Source organism: Hyperolius riggenbachi, chromosome 11 (assembly GCF_040937935.1).
Source record: "Hyperolius riggenbachi isolate aHypRig1 chromosome 11, aHypRig1.pri, whole genome shotgun sequence".
Classification (NCBI taxonomy): Eukaryota; Metazoa; Chordata; class Amphibia; order Anura; family Hyperoliidae; genus Hyperolius; species Hyperolius riggenbachi.
Window position 1 is genome coordinate 40,560,602 of NC_090656.1, and position 19,588 is coordinate 40,580,189.

The window sequence follows — 19,588 nt, forward strand, 5'->3', positions numbered from 1 at the left end:
AAAAGTAACTTTAAGTCAAAATTTGCCAGGAGTATGAATAATTATGGGAAGCACTGTATGTATGTATGTATGCTCTATCTATCTATCTATATAGATATATATAGATAGATAGATCGCACCTTGATCCGGTAAGGCAAATTAATTAGTATCACGGACCTGCTCTGGCTTCAGTAGAAAAAAAGCCGAGCCGGTCCGATTTTTCTTCCGAAGTCTGATCGGGTCTATGCTATTGATGTAGATGGATTTGGGAGATATGTACTTAGGTTTATAGAGTGAGAGTTCTCTGGGTGGGCATAGCTCAGCTGGGTGGAGGGACAGGGAGGCATGTACTTGGGCTTATAGAGTGAGAGGTCCTGGATTAACGGAGCAGCCGGAAAGGAACGCTGATCTCAGGTACCCTTTAAAGTAAACTTGTAAAGAAAAAAGTGCTCCTATTGCATACTTACCCCTGGGGAGGGGGAAGCTTCTCCCATCCTCTTCAGCCTCCATGATCCAGTGCTGGTAGCCACCGAAAAATCTGTTGCAGTAGGGTCTCCAGCCCTCTGCAATATTTACCAATCCCCTCGGGCTCCGGCTTAAATGGCCAAGAGCCCTTTTTTTTTAGGACTTTTTGAATTGCAAAGGTGGTAATATTTTGTTTACTGTGTGTGTGTGTGTGTGTATATATGTATGTATGTATGTATGTGTATATATATATATATATATATATATATATATATATATATATATATATATATATATATATATATATATATATATATATATATATATATACACATATATACACACACACACACACACACACACATATATACAGTAGGATGCGAAAGTTTGGGCAACCTTGTTAATCATCATGATTTTCCTGTATAAATTGTTGGTTGTTATGATATATTTAATTGACATTTTTTATCGTATCGGAGACACACACAGCGATTATTTGAGAAGTGAAATGAAGTTTATTGGATTTACAGAAAGTGCGGAATAATTGTTTAAATAAAATTAGGCAGGTACATAAATTTGGGCACTGTTGTCAATTTATTGATTTCAAAAACCTTTAGAACTAATTAGTGGAACTCAAATTGGCTTGGTAAGGTCAGTGATCCCTGACCTACATACACAGGTGAATCCAATTATGAGAAAGAGTATTTAAGGGGGTCACTTGTAAGTTTCCCTCCTCTTTTAATTTTCTCTAAAGAGTAGCAACATGGGGGTCTGAAAACAACTCTAAAATGACCTGAAGACAAAGATTGTTCACCATCATGGTTTAGCGAAGGTTACAGAAAGCTGTCTTCGATTTCAGCTGTCTTTTTCCACAGTTAGGAACATACTGAGGAAATGGAAGACCACAGACTCAGTTCAAGTTAAGGCTCAAAGTGGCAGACCAAGAAAAATCGCGGATAAACAGAAGTGACGAATTGTGTGAACAGTCAGTCAACCCACAGACCAGCACCAAAGACCTACAACATCATCTTGCTGCAGATGGAGTCACTTTGCATGGTTCAATCATTCGCTGCACTTTCCACAAGGAGATGCTGTATGCGAGAGTGATGCCGAGGAAGCCTTTTCTCTGCCCACAGCACAAACAGAGCCGCTTGAGGTATGCTAAAGCACATTTGGACAATCCAGCTTCATTTTGGAATAAGGTGCTGTGGACTGATGAAACTAAAATTGAGTTATTTGGGCATAACAAGGGGCGTTATGCATGGAGGAAAAACACAGCATTCCAAGAAAAACACCTGCTACCTACAGTAAAATATGGTGGTGGTTCCATCATGCTGTGGGGCTTGTGGCCAGTGCAGGGACTGGGAATCATGTCAAAGCTGAGGGACGCATGAATTCCACTCAGTATCAGCCAATTCTGGAGACCAATGTCCAGGGATCAGTGACAAAGCTGAAGCTGCGCTGGTGATGGATCTTTCAACAAGACAACAACCCTAAACACTTCTCTAAATCCACTAAGGCATTCATGCAGAGGAACAAGCACAACATTCTGGAATGGCCATCTCAGTCCCCAGACCTGAATATAATTGAAAATCTGTGGTGTGAGTTAAAGAGAGGTGTCCATGCTCGGAAGCCATCAAAACTGAATGAACTAGAGATGTTTTGTAAATAAGAATGGTCCAAAATACCTTCAACCAGAATCCAGACTCTCTCATTGGAACCTACAGGAAGCGTTTAGAGGCTGTAATTTCTGCAAAAGGAGGATCTACTAAATATTGATGTCATTTCCTTTTTGTGGTGCCCAAATTTATGCATCTACCTAATTTAGTTTGAACAATTATTGCACATATTCTGTAAATCCTATAAACTTAATTTCACTTCTCAAATATCACTGTGTGTCTTCTATGTGATATATTTAACTGACATTTTTTATCGTAACAACCAACGATTTATACAGGAAAATCATGAAAATTAACAAAGTTGCTCAAAAAATAATCCAAGTTGGTCCGATTTTTTTTCTTTTTTTTTTTTTTTTTTTTTTTCTTTCCCCTGAAGTCGAATCGGATCCGTGCTACTCATGTAGATGGTTTTGTGGAGGGGGCAAAGCTGGAATGGGCCGGTAGAGGAGGACAGGGGGGGCCTCCACAGGGGACGTCTCTGGGGGACCTAGAGGCTTCCCTCACATGAGGTGAGTACCTTTTGGGGCACTTTTTTCCCTTCAGGATTACTTTAAAGCAAATAGGTAGCGACCTGCAAACTAAGCTATGCCTACCCTGATGTTTCTCACTCCTGTAAGCCCAAGTACATACCTCCCAGTCCCTCCATCAAGCTGAGCTATGCCCACCCGGAGACTTAGGCCACTAGGCAGACATAGCTTAGCTTGATGGAGGGACAGGGAGGTATGTGCTTGGGCTTATAGAGTGAGAGGTCTCCAGGTGGGCATAGCTCAGCTTGATGGAGAGACAGGGAGGTATGTGCTTGGGCTTATAGAGTGAGAGGTCTCCAGGTGGGCATAGCTCAGCTTGATGGAGGGACAGGGAGGTATGTGCTTGGGCTTATAGAGTGAGAGGTCGACAGGTGGGCATAGCTCAGCTTGATGGAGAGACAGGGAGGTATGTACTTGGGCTTATAGAGTGAGAGGTCTCCAGGTGGGCATAGCTCAGCTTGATGGAGAGACAGGGAGGTATGTACTTGGGCTTATAGAGTGAGAGGTCTCCAGGTGGGCATAGCTCAGCTTGATGGAGGGACAGGGAGGTATGTGCTTGGGCTTATAGAGTGAGAGGTCTCCAGGTGGGCATAGCTCAGCTTGATGGAGAGACAGGGAGGTATGTACTTGGGCTTATAGAGTAAGAGGTCTCTCAGTGGGCATAGCTTAGCTTGATGGATGGATGGGGAAGTATCACTTGGACGTTCAGAGTTAGAGGTCTCTGGGTGAGCATATGCCCGGGTGGGCATAGCTCAGCTTGATGGAGGAATGGGGAGGTATATACTTGGGCTTATAGAGCGTACTCTCTCGGTGGGCATTGCCAGCGTGGTAATGTGTACTAGTAGTGCACAGAACCGTCATAAGGTGGCACTGTGGCATTATCTGCAGCATCTGAAAAACTTACTGTTCTGGTTCCCTTGACCAAGCATCAGTGTCCTATTATAACATTACTACACATATTTAACAGAGTAACCAAACAGCTCAGGGTGACCCAAACTGATGAGGACCAAAAGTCCAAAACAGGCTATCTACATGTGGGTGTGATATGGCTGTGCAAAATTTAAAGCTATAGGCTTGCTATACACCAGCGGTTCTGGATGCTTGCTTGGCTTACTAAGGGCGAAAAGGGATAATTTGCATATTCAGTAGTAGTGCATTGTGGGTAACCACAAATGTTCACTTACAGCTGAATTATTGCAGATTTCCTTCTGTTTTAAGAAGGCAAATACACCAAACTTTACACATATTTAGTGTCTGATAGAACCATTTTCTTTTTCATAGGAGAACAACCTAAGAAGCCCGTTCCAATCCAAGACCAGACCGTCAGAGACGAGAAGGGCCGATACAAGCGCTTCCATGGTGCTTTCACTGGAGGCTTTTCTGCTGGATACTTTAACACTGTTGGCACTAAAGAAGGTAAGAGGTTATGCTGTGGAAAGGTAAGGCCCATACAAACGCGTAATAATTGAACATGAATTTCCACCGTACTTGGGTAACTGAAGTATCCACACTAAATGTGCATCCTGACACCAAGCAAAGGAATAAGGCTTACCAGCCGTAGACAGCCCACATTGTAAGGTTGTGTAAGAAGCTCTGCAAGCTCCAGGTGGTCTCACAGGTCCTCCAGTTGTGTCATTACTCGTCCTCCACACAATAACACTATAGTATGAAAGGTATGCCATAAAAATAAACAGCAGCAATACTAAGTGTAGACTGCTTTTATTTTGGAAGTATAAAACAAAATAAAAATAAAATCATAAGGTCGCTTACATACAGGGCCCATACCATGGGTCGAAATAAGAAAGTGTGTGTGTGTGTGGGGGGGGGGGGCTGATCAGCAATGGGTTAAAAAGAATCAGAGGTGTTGCCCGTCTCCTTCCCAACCGGTTTCGCAATCTTGCGTCATCAGGGGACCCATCTCTGCATGGAACACCACTGGTCCCACTCTGCTGGCATAATATGAAAGGGGGGTGTGCTAATCCCCCTCACTCATGGTGGCAGTTTTTCCCTCGCACAGTGTGTGATATGCACAAGGGTGTACTGTGGAGGCATTGCTCACTATGAGAGCGACCCTCTTGCTGTGTTTTTGTTTTTAAGGTCATACAATTTAGATTGCCTGTGTATGGGCGTCTGACGCGGCTAATCTGGTTGAAAATAATCTGAGACTTGTCTTTATATATAGTCAGCAGCCGGCAATAAAGAACTAAGGTAATCTGAGACTGAGCGCAACCTCACGGTGATATTTACTTTACTTTATACTACCTTTGGTTACCTATTAGTGAAGGGCTATTTTGGCTACTAGGGATGGTCAAATTCAGAGTTGCAGAGAATAAGCCCCAATCACGTTAGTGATATTCTCAAACTTGGGGAACAAATGGGTGTGAAACAAGGTAAACTCCCTCTGCTCAGCCAATAACTTTTTTTCACAATGTATACCTTGTCCCTGCTCCCAATCACAATAGATCACAGCACATGTCTTTATAAAGTGGTAGAAGGGAAGGGGTCTCTCATTCTGTCTTGCATTTTGCTACAGTTAGGAGAGGGGAGAGAGATAGGGAGAGGATATAGTGCCAACTGCGACTTTTCTTGAGCGCCCTCAGCCTTGAGATTTCTAAGTGGCACTGTTGGAAAAATAAAATTGCTTGCGGACTCTTCAAGGTTCCTGACCTGAACATATAATGCAACCTTCAATGAAAACATCTAAATGTAGGTCTCCTTTAACCACTAGCCGTGATAGCGGCAGTATATCTACGCCCTGTGGTTGCTCTCTTACTGCTCCAGGGGTGTAGATATTCGTCTTCTTGTTTCTATGGGTGGCGGGCACGAATATGTGAACCCATGACCTCCCCTCCGTGGCGGTGTACTAGTGCACTGATCAGTGAATGGGAACATAGTTCCCATTCATTGATCAATATGTTCCCATTCACTGATCAAAGTTCCGGTATCGATGATCGCCGGCATCAATGAGATGCCTGCAGTCACTGTAATAATGTAAATAACACAGTCATGCATTACTTCCTATTAGCATTCTTAGCAAAACATACACATCCAATCAGGTGCACTTTCATACTCCCTTTGCCTGCTGTACCATACCTAGCAGGAATTACATAGATTAGCATTCAGGTGGGAGGCTTCGGTTGGACGCAATCGTGAATTGCGTCGTTTAACAGGGACGCCCCGTGTAGGCACATCTCCCACACGGTCCCCTCCCTAACCACTCACCTGTCAACCGCATCGTAGAAGCTGCAAAAAATAAAATTTTAAATCACAAACACTGGTCCACATGACAGCCCAGGGGCCCCAGGTCTCTCTCACTCACTGGGGCCCCCAAACCACCATGCAACACCTAGAGGGAAGTGCGGGCAAGCCCTGGACCTCTCACCTCCAGGGAACTCACCCCACCACCTCTAAACTGAATGCCAACTGCAACAAACACAATTGCTAACTTCCAGTCAGAGCAATATCCTGCCTCTATCTGGCCAGCAGACGCTTGTCAGCCAATCAGGTGCACTTTCATACTCCCTTTGCCTGCTGTACCATACCTAGCAGGAATTACATAGATTAGCATTCAGGTGGGAGGCTTCGGTTGGACGCAATCGTGAATTGCGTCGTTTAACAGGGACGCCCCGTGTAGGCACATCTCCCACACGGTCCCCTCCCTAACCACTCACCTGTCAACCGCATCGTAGAAGCTGCAAAAAATAAAATTTAAAATCACAAACACTGGTCCACATGACAGCCCAGGGGCCCCAGGTCTCTCTCACTCACTGGGGCCCCCAAACCACCATGCGACACCTAGAGGGAAGTGCGGGAAAGCCCTGGACATCTCACCTCCAGGGAACTCACCCCACCACCTCTAAACTGAATGCCAACTGCAACAAACACAATTGCTAACTTCCAGTCAGAGCAATATCCTGCCTCTATCTGGCCAGCAGACGCTTGTCAGCCAATCAGGTGCACTTTCATACTCCCTTTGCCTGCAGGTCCAGGGCTTGCCCGCACTTCCCTCTAGGTGTCGCATGGTGGTTTGGGGGCCCCAGTGAGTGAGAGAGACCTGGGGCCCCTGGGCTGTCATGTGGACCAGTGTTTGTGATTTAAAATTTTATTTTTTGCAGCTTCTACGATGCGGTTGACAGGTGAGTGGTTAGGGAGGGGACCGTGTGGGAGATGTGCCTACACGGGGCGTCCCTGTTAAACGACGCAATTCACGATTGCGTCCAACCGAAGCCTCCCACCTGAATGCTAATCTATGTAATTCCTGCTAGGTATGGTACAGCAGGCAAAGGGAGTATGAAAGTGCACCTGATTGGCTGACAAGCGTCTGCTGGCCAGATAGAGGCAGGATATTGCTCTGACTGGAAGTTAGCAATTGTGTTTGTTGCAGTTGGCATTCAGTTTAGAGGTGGTGGGGTGAGTTCCCTGGAGGTGAGAGGTCCAGGGCTTGCCCGCACTTCCCTCTAGGTGTCGCATGGTGGTTTGGGGGCCCCAGTGAGTGAGAGAGACCTGGGGCCCCTGGGCTGTCATGTGGACCAGTGTTTGTGATTCAAAACATACACATCAAAGAAAGCCTAATTGGTGGCGAATAGAAAAAAGATATATGGTAGATCATTTAGTTGTGATAAGTAGTGATAAAGCTATTTGCGAAAGAAAGGGAGGAGCGCTGAAAGGTGAAAATGTATCTGCTCCGTAAAGTAAAAAAACCCTCAGTGGTGAAGTAGATAAGGTACCTGCGGGTATTGCAAGCCGACTACGCAGTAATCGGGGTGAGCTGGCAAAATTTAAGATCCTGGCTTGGGGACGACAATTGCATATAATATTGCAGAGATTTGCATATCTGATTTTTTTTTTTGTGATCCTCATGTTGCAGACAATGAGTTAGGACTTCTCTGGTCCAGGCTATCTCTCTTCACTAAAGAGTTACAGCCTATCAGCTCGAGAAAGGTATACAGACATCCAATTTTAATTGGCCAATAGTACCACCTCCATGTAGTATGAGGACCAACAGATTTTGAATACTACGAACAGATTGTGTAGGTAAGCTCTCCTAGTACATGGAGGTGGAAAAACTGGCCAATCATTGGATGTGTGTACTCACCCTGTGGCAATTTCTGGAAGTTACTTCAAGCCACTTTCTTATGCTGTCCTCTTTGTTTCAGGCTGGGCTCCTTCCACGTTTGTGTCATCTCGACAGGGGAGGGCTGAGAAACATGCCAGCCGGCCAGAGGATTTCATGGATGAGGAGGCAAGACATTTTATTTTTTATCAATTCCACTCAGCTTGTTATATTCATAGTTCATTGGCTTGAAAAAAGGCATACAGCCATTGAGTTCAACCAGAAAATAAAGTACAACAATAGCCTATACCCTCACATATCTTGTTGATCCAGAGGAAGGCGAAAAACCCTCACAAGGCATGGGCTAATTAACCCCAAAAGGGAAAAAATCCTTCCCGACAGATGGCAATCAGATAAAATCCCTGGATCAACAACACTGGGAATTACCTTGTAATTGTAGCCATGAATGCCATTCAATTCAAGGAAAACATCTGAGCCCCCTTAAATCCCCATCTACACCATACAATTTTTTTGTGCGATTCGATTCATTGATTCAATTCAATACAACATATCTGATCGGGATTCGATTCATTTTGCCATTGTTCTGCAATGGAAAAATGAATCAGATCCCGATCGGACATGTCAGATTGAATCGAATCGAATAAATGAATTGAATCGAATCGCACAAAAAAATTGTATGGTGTAGATGGGGCTAAACGGCAGATATAGAATTTGCCATAACTATTTCCTGTGTAATACATTCCCCATTTTAATCACTCTTACTGTAAAGAGCCCTTTCCTAAATATATCGCAAAAACTTTTTTCCTCCATATGCAGATCATGTCCCCAGTCCTTTGCACAAACCTAGGGACAAATGGCTCATCTGCCAAGCATTTATATTGCCCTCTGATAGACTTATACATGTTAATTAGCTCTCCTAAGGCGTATTTTCTCCAGACTAAATAAGTCCAATCTGCGTACAGACTGCAAGCAAATTTATGTTGGCTTAGAAAATTCTGCAATTCATTGGTCGTCTCCCAAAGCAACCAAAAGAGGAGTCAGCAGTTAAGAGAAGTAAGGTTTCTGATTGGTTGCTCTGTGCACATCTGCTTAGTTTTTTTTATGCCAGCGTTGTTTGTAGCTGTCTTGGTAATTTCGCTTAGCTGGATGTAGTTTTAGAGAGCTTAGTGTTGCCATACATATAACTCAAACAGTAGTCAATGAAAAATTTACTTTTATTGGCTGCCTAAAATTTCCATCTGTTCGCTCATGGTTGCATTACAACCACTGGGTAACACCCACTGAAATGTAGACTCTGTAACCAAACAACAATTTTATACAAATATATCAAAATATACAAGTGTATAAATTGCCGTAAATCAAACTTGATGTTCAGTATTAACACATATGGAAATAATATCCCACGATTACATAAAACTGTAAAAGATCTGTAGGCCAGTTTGGTGGTACTGTACAAAAGAACATTCCCATTCCATCCAAAACTAAAAGATAGGGTTGGGGTAGAGTTCCACCTTATATGCAAGTTAACTTTTTTAATTATTATTATTATTATTTAGAGGTTGCTTTCTTTTATTTCATTCCTTTATTTGGAAATGACCCAGTTATTTAAAGACAGTTGACATGACAGCAGCTAAATTAATTGTATTAGGATCTCGGAGAGTTTGGAATTGCACCAAAGGAGATCCTGACGACCGATGACTTTGCTTCCAAAACCAAAGACAAGATTCAGGAGAAGGCCAGAGAGCTGGCGGCTGTCGCAGCTCCTATCCCAGGAGCCACCATCCTGGAGGACCTCATCGCTCCTGCAAAGTAAGAAATCCATTCTTCTGCTACTTGATCTATTGTAATAGATTCTTGTTTTTCCGCAGCGCTGTACAGAGTATATTGTCTTGTCACTTATAGTGTACCTGAGGTGGCACGGGGGGGAATTGGGCAGATGGGACACAGAGGCATGTTCCCTAGTCATTGATATGACTTTGTATTCCCCCCCCCCCCCCCCCCCCGCTGTCAGCCCCCACAATTGCTGACATGTAGCTTGTCGGCAAACCTGAGGGGAGGGGGCGTACTCATGCAAAACGCCCAATTTCCAAGCACTCCTTCAAACACCCCTTCCCCAGCTGACATTGGGCAGCTCTGCACAGATCTCCTCCACCCATTCCCCGCCTCTCCCCCACCTCCATGCCCCCTGCTCTGGGATGAGGCACACGGAGCAGAGCTTGCAGCATCGTAACCAGGGACCACTGCAAGTGACTGATATCTAGCGACTGGAGTGGCCCAGAGCGGCAGGAGTTGAGGCTACCTGATATGGGTAATCCCCCCGGATCAGGTAGCAAGTGTTTTTTGGTTAAAAATCCTGACCTCAGGATCACTTTAACTGTCCCTCAGAGAGGCTCACAATCTAAATCTAATCCCTACCATAGTCCTATGACTATGTATGTATCATGTATTGTATGTATCAATTCAGAATAATCAGGTAACAAGGGCAAAACTGGAAAGTTTAAGGGACTCCGAGCAGTGCAGAAACTATGGGAAGATGCATATCATTTTAAAGCTCTCTTTCTCCTCTTTCCAATGATATATAAACCACCGCCCTACGCCTTTTAGTTTTCGCTATTTTCGCAATCGAAATTGCCGCGGCCGCGACTTCGATCGCGAAAATAGAGAAAACTAAAAGGCGTAGGGCGACGATTTTTTTCATTTTCTGCTGAATGGAGCTGCTGACTTTCAGAAAAAGTCACCCTGTGTAATACAAGGTAACTATGGGAAGATGGATATCATTTTATAGCTCTCTTTCTCCTCTTTCTGACGACCCCTAAATCGTTGCCCTACGCCTTTTAGTTTTCTCTATTTTCGCGATCGAAGTCGCGGCCGCGGCAATTTCGATCGCGAAAATAGCGAAAACTAAAAGGCGTAGGGCGGTGCTTTACACATCATTGGAAAGAGGAGAAAGAGAGCTTTAAAATGATACGCATCTTTCCATAGTTTCTGCACTGCTCGGAGTCTTCCATATAGATCCACTGATAAACCTTTATCCATAGCTTCCTGGCTTTAGGACAGTCCCACCACACCTGTAGAAAATGACCTGCCACCTTTCCTGAACGGATACTGTACAAACGGAAGGGTTAAAAACGGATCCAATGTTAACCTATGGAACTGTTCCCATGCGTACGTTTGTAAGGATCCATTCCGCACGATCCGCAGAATGGACCGCAAGTTTACAGCTGCAGCTTTTTTCCGGACCAATGAGCCCAGTGGACTAGAAACGGAAAATGAAGCCCTACATTGTGGGCAATGAGAGAACGGAACTAGTTCAAAGAAATGGACCGTTAAGGGCCTGGGGTGGGGTGGGGTGGGGGGATGCAAACCAGGCCATACCTGAGTGGGTGGGTGAGAGAGGGATGGTTAAAACATACCCAGGCTTCTGTCTTCTTCATTGCAGCCTGGCGGTAGGGAGGGTTTCTTCTGGGCTTCCATCTTCTTCCGCCTTGTATTGTTTCCCACGTTACGTCACGTGACTGCGATTTCTCCTTCAACCCGGAAGGAGGAAGCGTGGTAGTCACATGACACGACGTGGGACACAATACAGGGCGGAAGAAGATGGAAGCCTGGAAGAAACCCTCCCTACCGCCAGGCTGCAATGAAGAAGACAGAAGCTTGGGTATGTTTTAACCATCCCTTACCCACCTGCCTGGCTGCTGCACCCTCCCTTTACCCGCCTGGCTGCTGCACCCTCCCTCACCCACCTGCCTGGCTGCTGCACCCTTCCTTTACCCGCCTGGCTGCTGCACCCTCCCTTTACCCGCCTGGCTGCTGCACCCTCCCTTTACCCGCCTGGCTGCTGCACCCTCCCTTTACCCGCCTGGCTGCTGCACCCTCCCTCACCCGCCTGGCTGCTGCACCCTCCCTCACCCGTCTGGCTGCTGCACCCTCCCTCACCTGCCTGGCTGCTGCACCCTCCCTTTACCCACCTGGCTGCTGCACCCTCCCTCACCCACCTGCCTGGCTGCTGCACCCTCCCTTTACCCGCCCAGCTGCTGCACCCTCCCTTTACCCGCCCAGCTGCTGCACCCTCCCTCACCTGCCCAGCTGCTGCACCGTCCCTCGCCCGCCCTGCTGCGGCACCCTCCCTCACCCGCCCGGCTGCGGCACCCTCCCTCGCCCACCCTGCTGCGGCACCCTCCCTCACTTGCCCGGCTGCACCCTCCCTCATCCGCCTGGCTGCTGCACCCTCCCTCACTTGCCCGCTGCACCCTCCCTCACCCGCCCGGCTGCTGCACCCTCCCTCACCCTCCCAGCTGCGGCACCCTCCCTCACCCGTCCGGCTGCTGCACCCTCCCTCACCCACCCGGCTGCTGCACCCTCCCTCACCCGCCCGGCTGCTGCTCCCTCTCTCACTTGCCCGGCTGCACCCTCCCTCATCCGCCCGGCTGCTGCACCCTCCCTCATCCGCCCGGCTGCTGCACCCTCCCTCATCCGCCCGGCTGCTGCACCCTCCCTCATCTGCCTTGCTGCTGCACCCTCCCGGCTGCTGCACCCTCCCTCACCCGCCTGGCTGCTGCACCCTTCCTCACCCGCCGATGATCAGATCCATTTTCATGGATCTGTTTGCCAGTGTGAACCAAGCCTTACGGATCCGGTGAAGCAGAAACCAGATCCGTTTTACCAGATCCGTTTGGCTAACAACCCCAATGTGAACCGGGCCGAAGCCTTTCATGAACTTAAGTTGCTGATGAGAGATAAATACTGTATTATAGGAATAACAGAGTTATGGATGGATAGTAAGTGGGGAGGGTTCCAGTGCCTTTACTAAGGATTCAGGTGCAGTACTTTGCATTGTATTCCATTACAAGCTATAACCTTGTCTTTTCTCCCCAGGATCACGGTTGGTGTGCAGTTACTGCGGCAGATGGGTTGGAAGGAAGGGCAAGGAGTGGGTCCGAGGATTAAGAGGAAAGCCCGGAAGCAGGACTCGGGTAGGTGGCACTATAATGGCTGCAACTTACTGATCCGTTTATTCCGCTGAGGTTGGCTAACCAGGTTTTCAGGTCTCCAGGTTTGAAAACTGACTGAAACAATCACTAGAGGAGAAATAGTTGTATTGCGCCTAATTTACTAAGGTTGGAAAAGGCTGGAGGACATTGGTCATCCAGAAACCCTGGACCCACCTGCATGGGTCATATCACAAAACAGTGGGAGAAGCTAATATGGTGGTTAATTGTTCGACTACTGCTGAGTGCAGCATACAAAGGGAGCATGTTTTTTTTTTATATTTGCGGGTTGTCCTGAAATTGTAGATTCTTTCTGCAGGTGCTGCAAATGACTACAGCATCACAATCATTCATTTACTAACTTTTCTCTCTGCTTTCTAATATGACCCAGGTGATGGTTGACACACTTTAAAGAATCCCGGGTCAGATGAGTTTCCTCACATCTGTTGTCCATTTTTCTCCCATCCTAGAAAATGCTTTCCCATCTCCTCAGCAACCTTTTACTGTACAATCTGTGTTTACAATGGAATGTTCATCTATTGTGTCAGCCTGCAGTGTTGCCAACTCATCCCTTTAATTACTGACACATATGAATTATACAGGTTTTGGGGCTAGGTAGATGCAGTTAAGGCACTGATTATGTGTAAATAGCCCTAGAACCTGTATAACTTAGATGTGTCAGTAATTAAAGGGATGAGTTGGCAACACTGGTGTCAGGTCATAGTGAGGATTGGGCAGGTCCTGCAGCTGCAGACAACACATGCCAGTTTTCTAATAATACAGTATATCCTGGTAGTCCTGGTACACAGGTACATATAGTACTATCCCTACTAAGACATTGTCTGAAGTACCTTTCTTTTCTCCGGAACAGCGATGTCTCTGGGCTGGTGTGTGTCGGCTTCACCTGCACAGACGTTTTCACTCGCCTCTCAGGGCATGGTCCACATTCGGAGACTTTTCAGCGCTTTGTGGATCGCCAGGGATCAGCAAGGCGCTGCTGCTAATGTATGCCTATTAGATCATTCTCACTGCAGTGTTTGCGATTAGATAGATAGATAGGTACCTTTTATTCTGTAAAGATTGATAAGGAAACCAGTGGTTTGTCCTGCTTACATGTTTATACATAGGTATTGTGATATATTTATAGGAGAGTGCGTCACCAAGTAATATTAATCTCTTATCCAGGAGTGAAGACATACGGCTGTGCACTGCCTCCTACAGGCTCAGAAAATTCTGAGGTAAGGGTTAAATCTAATAAGCATTTTGTATCAAAGAGAAAAAGTATTTGTTTGACTAGTGCTTATTTAAAAAAAATAGAAAATCACGATTCTAAATTGGTATAAAGCTTAGCATTTTTTTTTTGTTTAAAAGATTATTTACAGCATAAAAACTACATGAAATTGGTAGCAGAACAGCATTCAAACTGTTAAAGAGAGTCTGAAGCGAGAATTTAATCTCACTTCAGACCTCATAGATAGCAGGGGCATGTGTGCCCCTGCCCCTGCTAAAACGCCGCTATCCCGCGGTTTAACGGGGGTCCCTTCACCCCCAAATCCTCTCCGTGCAGCCGGGGAGCGCTTCCGCATTGGGGCAGGGCTAACCACCACAGCCCTGCCTCATGCGCGTCTATCAGACGCGTACCTCCGCCCCCCCCCCCCCCACCCCTCTCAGTCTTCCTTCACTGAGAGGGGCGGGGGAGAGGCGGCGATGCGCGTCTGATAGACGCGGCTAGAGGCAGGGCTGCAGCCGTTAGCCCTGCCTCCAGGAAGAGATATTTCACGACCAACTTTGCGACCAAGTCTTGCGGGGGTGGGTTTGGGGGTGAAGGGACCCCCGTTTATCCGCGGGATAGCGGCGTTTTGGCAGGGGCACACATGCCCCTGCTAACTATGAGCTCTGAAGCGAGATTTATTCTCGCTTCAGAGTCTCTTTAAACACACCACTTTCTTCTTCAGGGGGAAGCTTATAATGGAGGTGGGAAGCTTATATCCAAATTCAATTGATTGCATTATCTTGTTTATGTTTCCTTATCAGCCACAATTAGTAAACATTCCGGGCAGTGCTTCAGCTTGCACTGATTGCAGAAGGTAAAACATGAGAGAAATTCTCACTAGATACTGTATTATTTATAAATACAGCAGCTATGCAATACGTTACAAAGTCAGCTTTCAGAGCAGATAAATTGTACTTTTGGAACTTGTGATTAGTAAGGGGACAATTATAATTGTGCTCAAAAGCAAATATAATAACTGTATGGGGTAATCAAAAGTAGGAAAACATGTTTGTATTGAATATTGTGTCAGAGTTTATTCCTGCTTAAATATAGTTACATTTAGTATGGATGGTTTGCCAGATCCAATCTTGAATCTTGATTCAACTCTTGTCCCGTAGCACAATTATGTAATCTCAGCACAGTTCAGAACACATCTGAATATTCTGTGTCATTCCTGTAATACAGTGGTGGGCAAGGCATTGCATGATTGCTGCTGCTGTCAGGATGATGGTTTGTGTTTTCAGTAAAGCATGTGGTGATGGCTGTTTTTGTGTGTGCTTGTGTACCATGTACTGTATAGCCTGATGTATTTTGACACAGCTGGTTTGTTTTAACAGCTGTAACATTTTTGTATAATGGAACCTGATCCACTTTCTTTTTTTCCATCCAAGGATGAAGATGATGAATATATTCCGGACGACATAACCTTTGCCCCCAAAGATGTGATGCCCATAGACTTTAGTGTGAAGGACAACGTTCATGGTCTCGGGTACCAGGGCCTGGATCCTCGCCAGGCCTTGTTTGGATCCTCGGACTCGCACTTTAGTCTGTTCAGCGATGGATCTGACAAGACGTTTAGGGGGATGGGATCCAGCCAGCCCACCAGAGGACGGAAAGTCGGGATGTCTGGGCAGGTATTCCTGGAGTGGCACCCAGCTAGCGCATGTAGTTTGTTTTGTGGCCACCTCCTGTACTGCATTATCCTGAATGTTCACAACCCAAAGACAAGGAAAAGGTCTGGCACTACTAGCCATTTATTGCTGCAGTTCAGTGTTGATTCAGTATCAAACAGGTACACAAGTATGCAACTTGGAGATGAACTTATCCAGCTCCGCTCCGTCACACAAACGGGGATGCGCGCGCATTCTACGGCTAATCTCTGCCCACCGCTCTTGACGCCAAAGAGGAACTTTAGCCTAAACAAACATACTGTCATTAAGTTACATTAGTTATGTTAATTAAAATAGAGAGGTCATATAATGTCTTACACACCCTGTTTTAAAAGAACAGGCAAATGTTTGATTTCATGAGGGCAACCATCTTTTTGGTTGAAAGGAGGTGACAGGAAGCATGAGACACAGTTCCAACTCTCCTGTGTGCTGATCACAACAACAACAACAACAAATAACATTTGTAAAGCGCTTTTGTCCCGTGGGACTCAAAGCGCATAAGCATGGCTCAGACCATCGTGGTACAGAGGAAGAATTTTATAAATCTGGAAATGCCAGGCTAAACAGGTAGCTTTTCAGTCTGGATTTGAATAGCTCCAGGGATGGTGCTGTCTTTACTGGGTGTGGTAGGGAGTTCCAGAGAGTAGGGGCAGCATGGCAGAAGGCTCTATCTCCAGATTTTTTGAGGTGCATTCTGGGAGTGACCAAGTTTACAGAACTTGCTGATCTGAGGTTGTGAGAGGTGTGGTGCAGCTTCAGCAAGTCCTTCATGTATCCAGGGCCCAGACTGTGCAGGGATTTGAATGTCAGCAGTCCAATCTTGAAGAGTATTCTCCATTCTACTGGTAGCCAGTGCAGTGAGCGAAGGATCGGTGTAATGTGACAGTGGCGAGGCTGGTTTGTTAGCAATCTGGCAGCAGAATTCTGCACTAATTGCAGGCGACGCAGGTCCTTTTTGGGGAGGCCAACATAAAGGGCATTGCAGTAGTCCAGTTGTGATGTGATGAAGGCGTGGACTAGGGTTGGAAGATCCTCTGGGGGAATCAGATGTTTAATCTTTGCAATGTTCTTCAGATGAAAGAAGGAGGATTTAACTACAGATGAAATTTGGTTTCTGAAACTCAATTCCCCATCGATTAGTACGCCAGGGCTGCGCACAAGGTTGGAGCTGTTTATGTCTGAATTCCCAATCCTGATTGGTGTTGCTTTAGGATAGAGCTGTTTTGATGGCGGGCACTGGCCTTGGACAAACAGGACCTCAGTTTTGTCAGCATTCAGTTTCAACCAGTTATCATTCATCCATGCCTGAAGCTCAGCTAAGCAAGAGTTTATTTTTGGGGTAGGGTCTGTTCCACCAGGTTTGAAGGACAGGTATAGCTGTGTGTCATCGGCGTAGCAGTGCTACGTCAGGCCATGTCGTTGGATAAGTGTACCGAGTGGCAACATGTAGATTGCAAACAGCAGAGGGGATAGGATTGATCCTTGTGGCACTCCGAATTGTAGAGGTGCAGGTTTGGACATTATAGGTCCTAGGGATACTCTCTGTGTTCTGTCAGTCAGGAATGATCTGAACCACTGGAGGACTGATCCACTGATGCCACAGTACTCCTGCAGTCTGTTAAGCAGGATTTCATGGTCAACTGTATCAAAAGCCGCTGAGAGATCCAACAGGATTAGGATGGAGCATTCCCCTCTGTCCCTTGCCATGAGCAGATCGTTGCAGACTTGGATAAGGGCTGTTTCACAGCTGTGGTGTTTCTTAAAGCCAGATTGTAGAGGGTCCAGGATGTTGTTTACTGACAGCCTGGTTTCAAGTTGCAGATAGACAGCCTTTTCAATAACTTTACCTAAGAAGGGGAGGTTGGAGACAGGTCTGTAGCTGCTCATAGCATCTGGATCCATGGAAGGTTTTTTAAGAAGGGGCTTGATGATTCCTTCTTTTAGAGAGGTAGGAAACCTCCCTGCTTGCAGAGAGCAATTTACTATTTTGTGAAATGCTGGACCAAGCAGGTCAGGGCATTTCAGCATATGTTTAGTTGGTCCAGGGTCCAGGTCGCAGGTTGTCTGATCACCCCTCCCAGTTGCTAGGCAACGTGAATAACAACATAGGAAATCCCATCATGCTTTGCACAGTATCAGGGGAAAAATGCCCGGGCAGTTTTCTTTGATGGGGCGGAGCTTAGCTTTTGTGCAGCTAAAAATAAGGCTTGTGTAAGAAAAACAAAGTTCTGATGCTGTGAAACTGGTAAACAAACACCAAGCCTTTTCAGTGTTGCTGAGTAGATTTTTAGTCCGGAGGTTCACTTTAAGCTTTAAAGCACCACTATCACAAAAATTGTAACATTTTAAATACCTGTAAATACATATATCCAGAATAAAAGGAGCCATAAATTACTTTTCTCCTATGTTGCTGTCACTTACAGTAGGTAGTACAAATCTGACAGGTTTTGGAATAGCCCATCTCCTCATGGGGATTGTCAAGGTTTTCTTTAGTTTCAAAAGCACTTAGTGAATGGCAGTTGCTCTATCCCACTGCCAAAAAAATGTGCAGTTCCTTTTCAGGGAATGATTTTATAAAGTAGTATAGAAGCCTTGCTGTGAATCCCCCATGAAGAGATGGACTAGTTCAAAACCTGTCGGTTCTGTTGGATTTCTACCACATACTGTAAGTGAAAGCAACATAGAAAAATAATGTATGGCTCATTTTACTCAGGAAGAACATACTTCTTAGTTGTGTATTGTTACATTTACCTGTATTTTACATTTTACACTTTTTCGTGACAGTGGTCCTTTAACCACCCTGTAGCTAGCCTAGCGCTAGCTACATGATTCCCCCCCTCCCTGCTCCTTCCCTCCCACCCTTCCGATCGCCGCCGGCGATCAAGCCCGTCCGGAAATCCCGTTCTGAACGGGACTTCCTTTAGGGCTTCCCCCGTCGCCATGGCGACGATCGTGATGACTTCGACGTTGTGACGTCATCAGGAGTCCCGATCCACCCCTCAGCGCTGCCTGGCACTGATTGGCCAGTCTGCGGGGGGGAGAGGGGGTACCTATTTTGCGTCGGGTAGCGGCGCATCGGCGGCGAGCGGCGGCGATCGTTAGAAACACGCAGCAAGCAAAGTGCTTGATGCGTGTTTTAAATTTTTTTTTTATCAAAATTGGACCAGCGGGGCCTAAACGGCGCCCTCTGGCGGTCATTGACGAGCTGAGCTCATCAATACCGCCAAGGAGGTTAAAGTGAATGGGAACTGCATTTAAAAAAAATGAGACAGATACTTGCCCAAGGAGAGGGAAGGCTCTGGGTCATATAGAGCCTTCCTGCTCCTCTCCTGGTCCCCTCGATCCGGTGCTGGCTCGCCCGGTAGCAGTATTTGACTAAATTAGTAAAATACTGCTTTACCCGGCCGAAGGAGGCTTCAGAAGTCTTCAGGGAGCCTGAGTGCTCCTGAAGAAGGGCGGCCCTGTACTGCGCCTGTGCAAGCACGCTCTCTTGCACGCTCACGCCTGTGCAGTATGGAGCCACACGTCTTCGGGAGGACACGGCTCCCGAAGACTTCCAAAAACTCTCTAGGCGGGGGATTAAAACGGGGGGGGGGGGGGGGGGGGAGCCAGCACTGGACCAAGAGAGGAGATGGAAGGCTCTATACGACCCAGAGCCTTCCCTCTCCCTAGGTAAGTATTTACTTCATTTTCTTTAAAATGCGGTTCCCATTCACTTTAAAGCTTCTTTTTATTCCTGAATCGGGGGAAAAAACTGAACGAAACACACGTGGGCTGGATTAGCTGATCCTGTGAAGGCTGACGCTGCTCGTTGTCTTTGGAGTCCCTCCCATTCCCCGCCGCTCTTCTCCTTCCTCTGGCGCTTGGAAGATTCACCTGATGTCGATGAGCAATTCAGCCCTAAGTTATGAACTGCACATGCATAGCAAGAGGAAG

At 46.3% G+C, this 19,588-nt stretch overlaps 1 protein-coding gene across 1 annotated transcript in view; it reads left to right on the forward strand.

Annotated features, from left to right (window-relative positions):
- GPATCH1 (G-patch domain containing 1) overlaps positions 1 to 19,588 on the forward strand; it is an 80,077-nt gene that overhangs the window by 4,659 nt on the left and 55,830 nt on the right. Inside the window, exons 2-7 of the mRNA XM_068261407.1 lie at positions 3,929 to 4,063; positions 7,804 to 7,889; positions 9,370 to 9,530; positions 12,597 to 12,694; positions 13,895 to 13,947; positions 15,374 to 15,616. Coding sequence (XP_068117508.1) covers positions 3,929 to 4,063; positions 7,804 to 7,889; positions 9,370 to 9,530; positions 12,597 to 12,694; positions 13,895 to 13,947; positions 15,374 to 15,616 — 776 coding nt within the window. The remainder of the gene's footprint in view (positions 1 to 3,928; positions 4,064 to 7,803; positions 7,890 to 9,369; positions 9,531 to 12,596; positions 12,695 to 13,894; positions 13,948 to 15,373; positions 15,617 to 19,588) is intronic.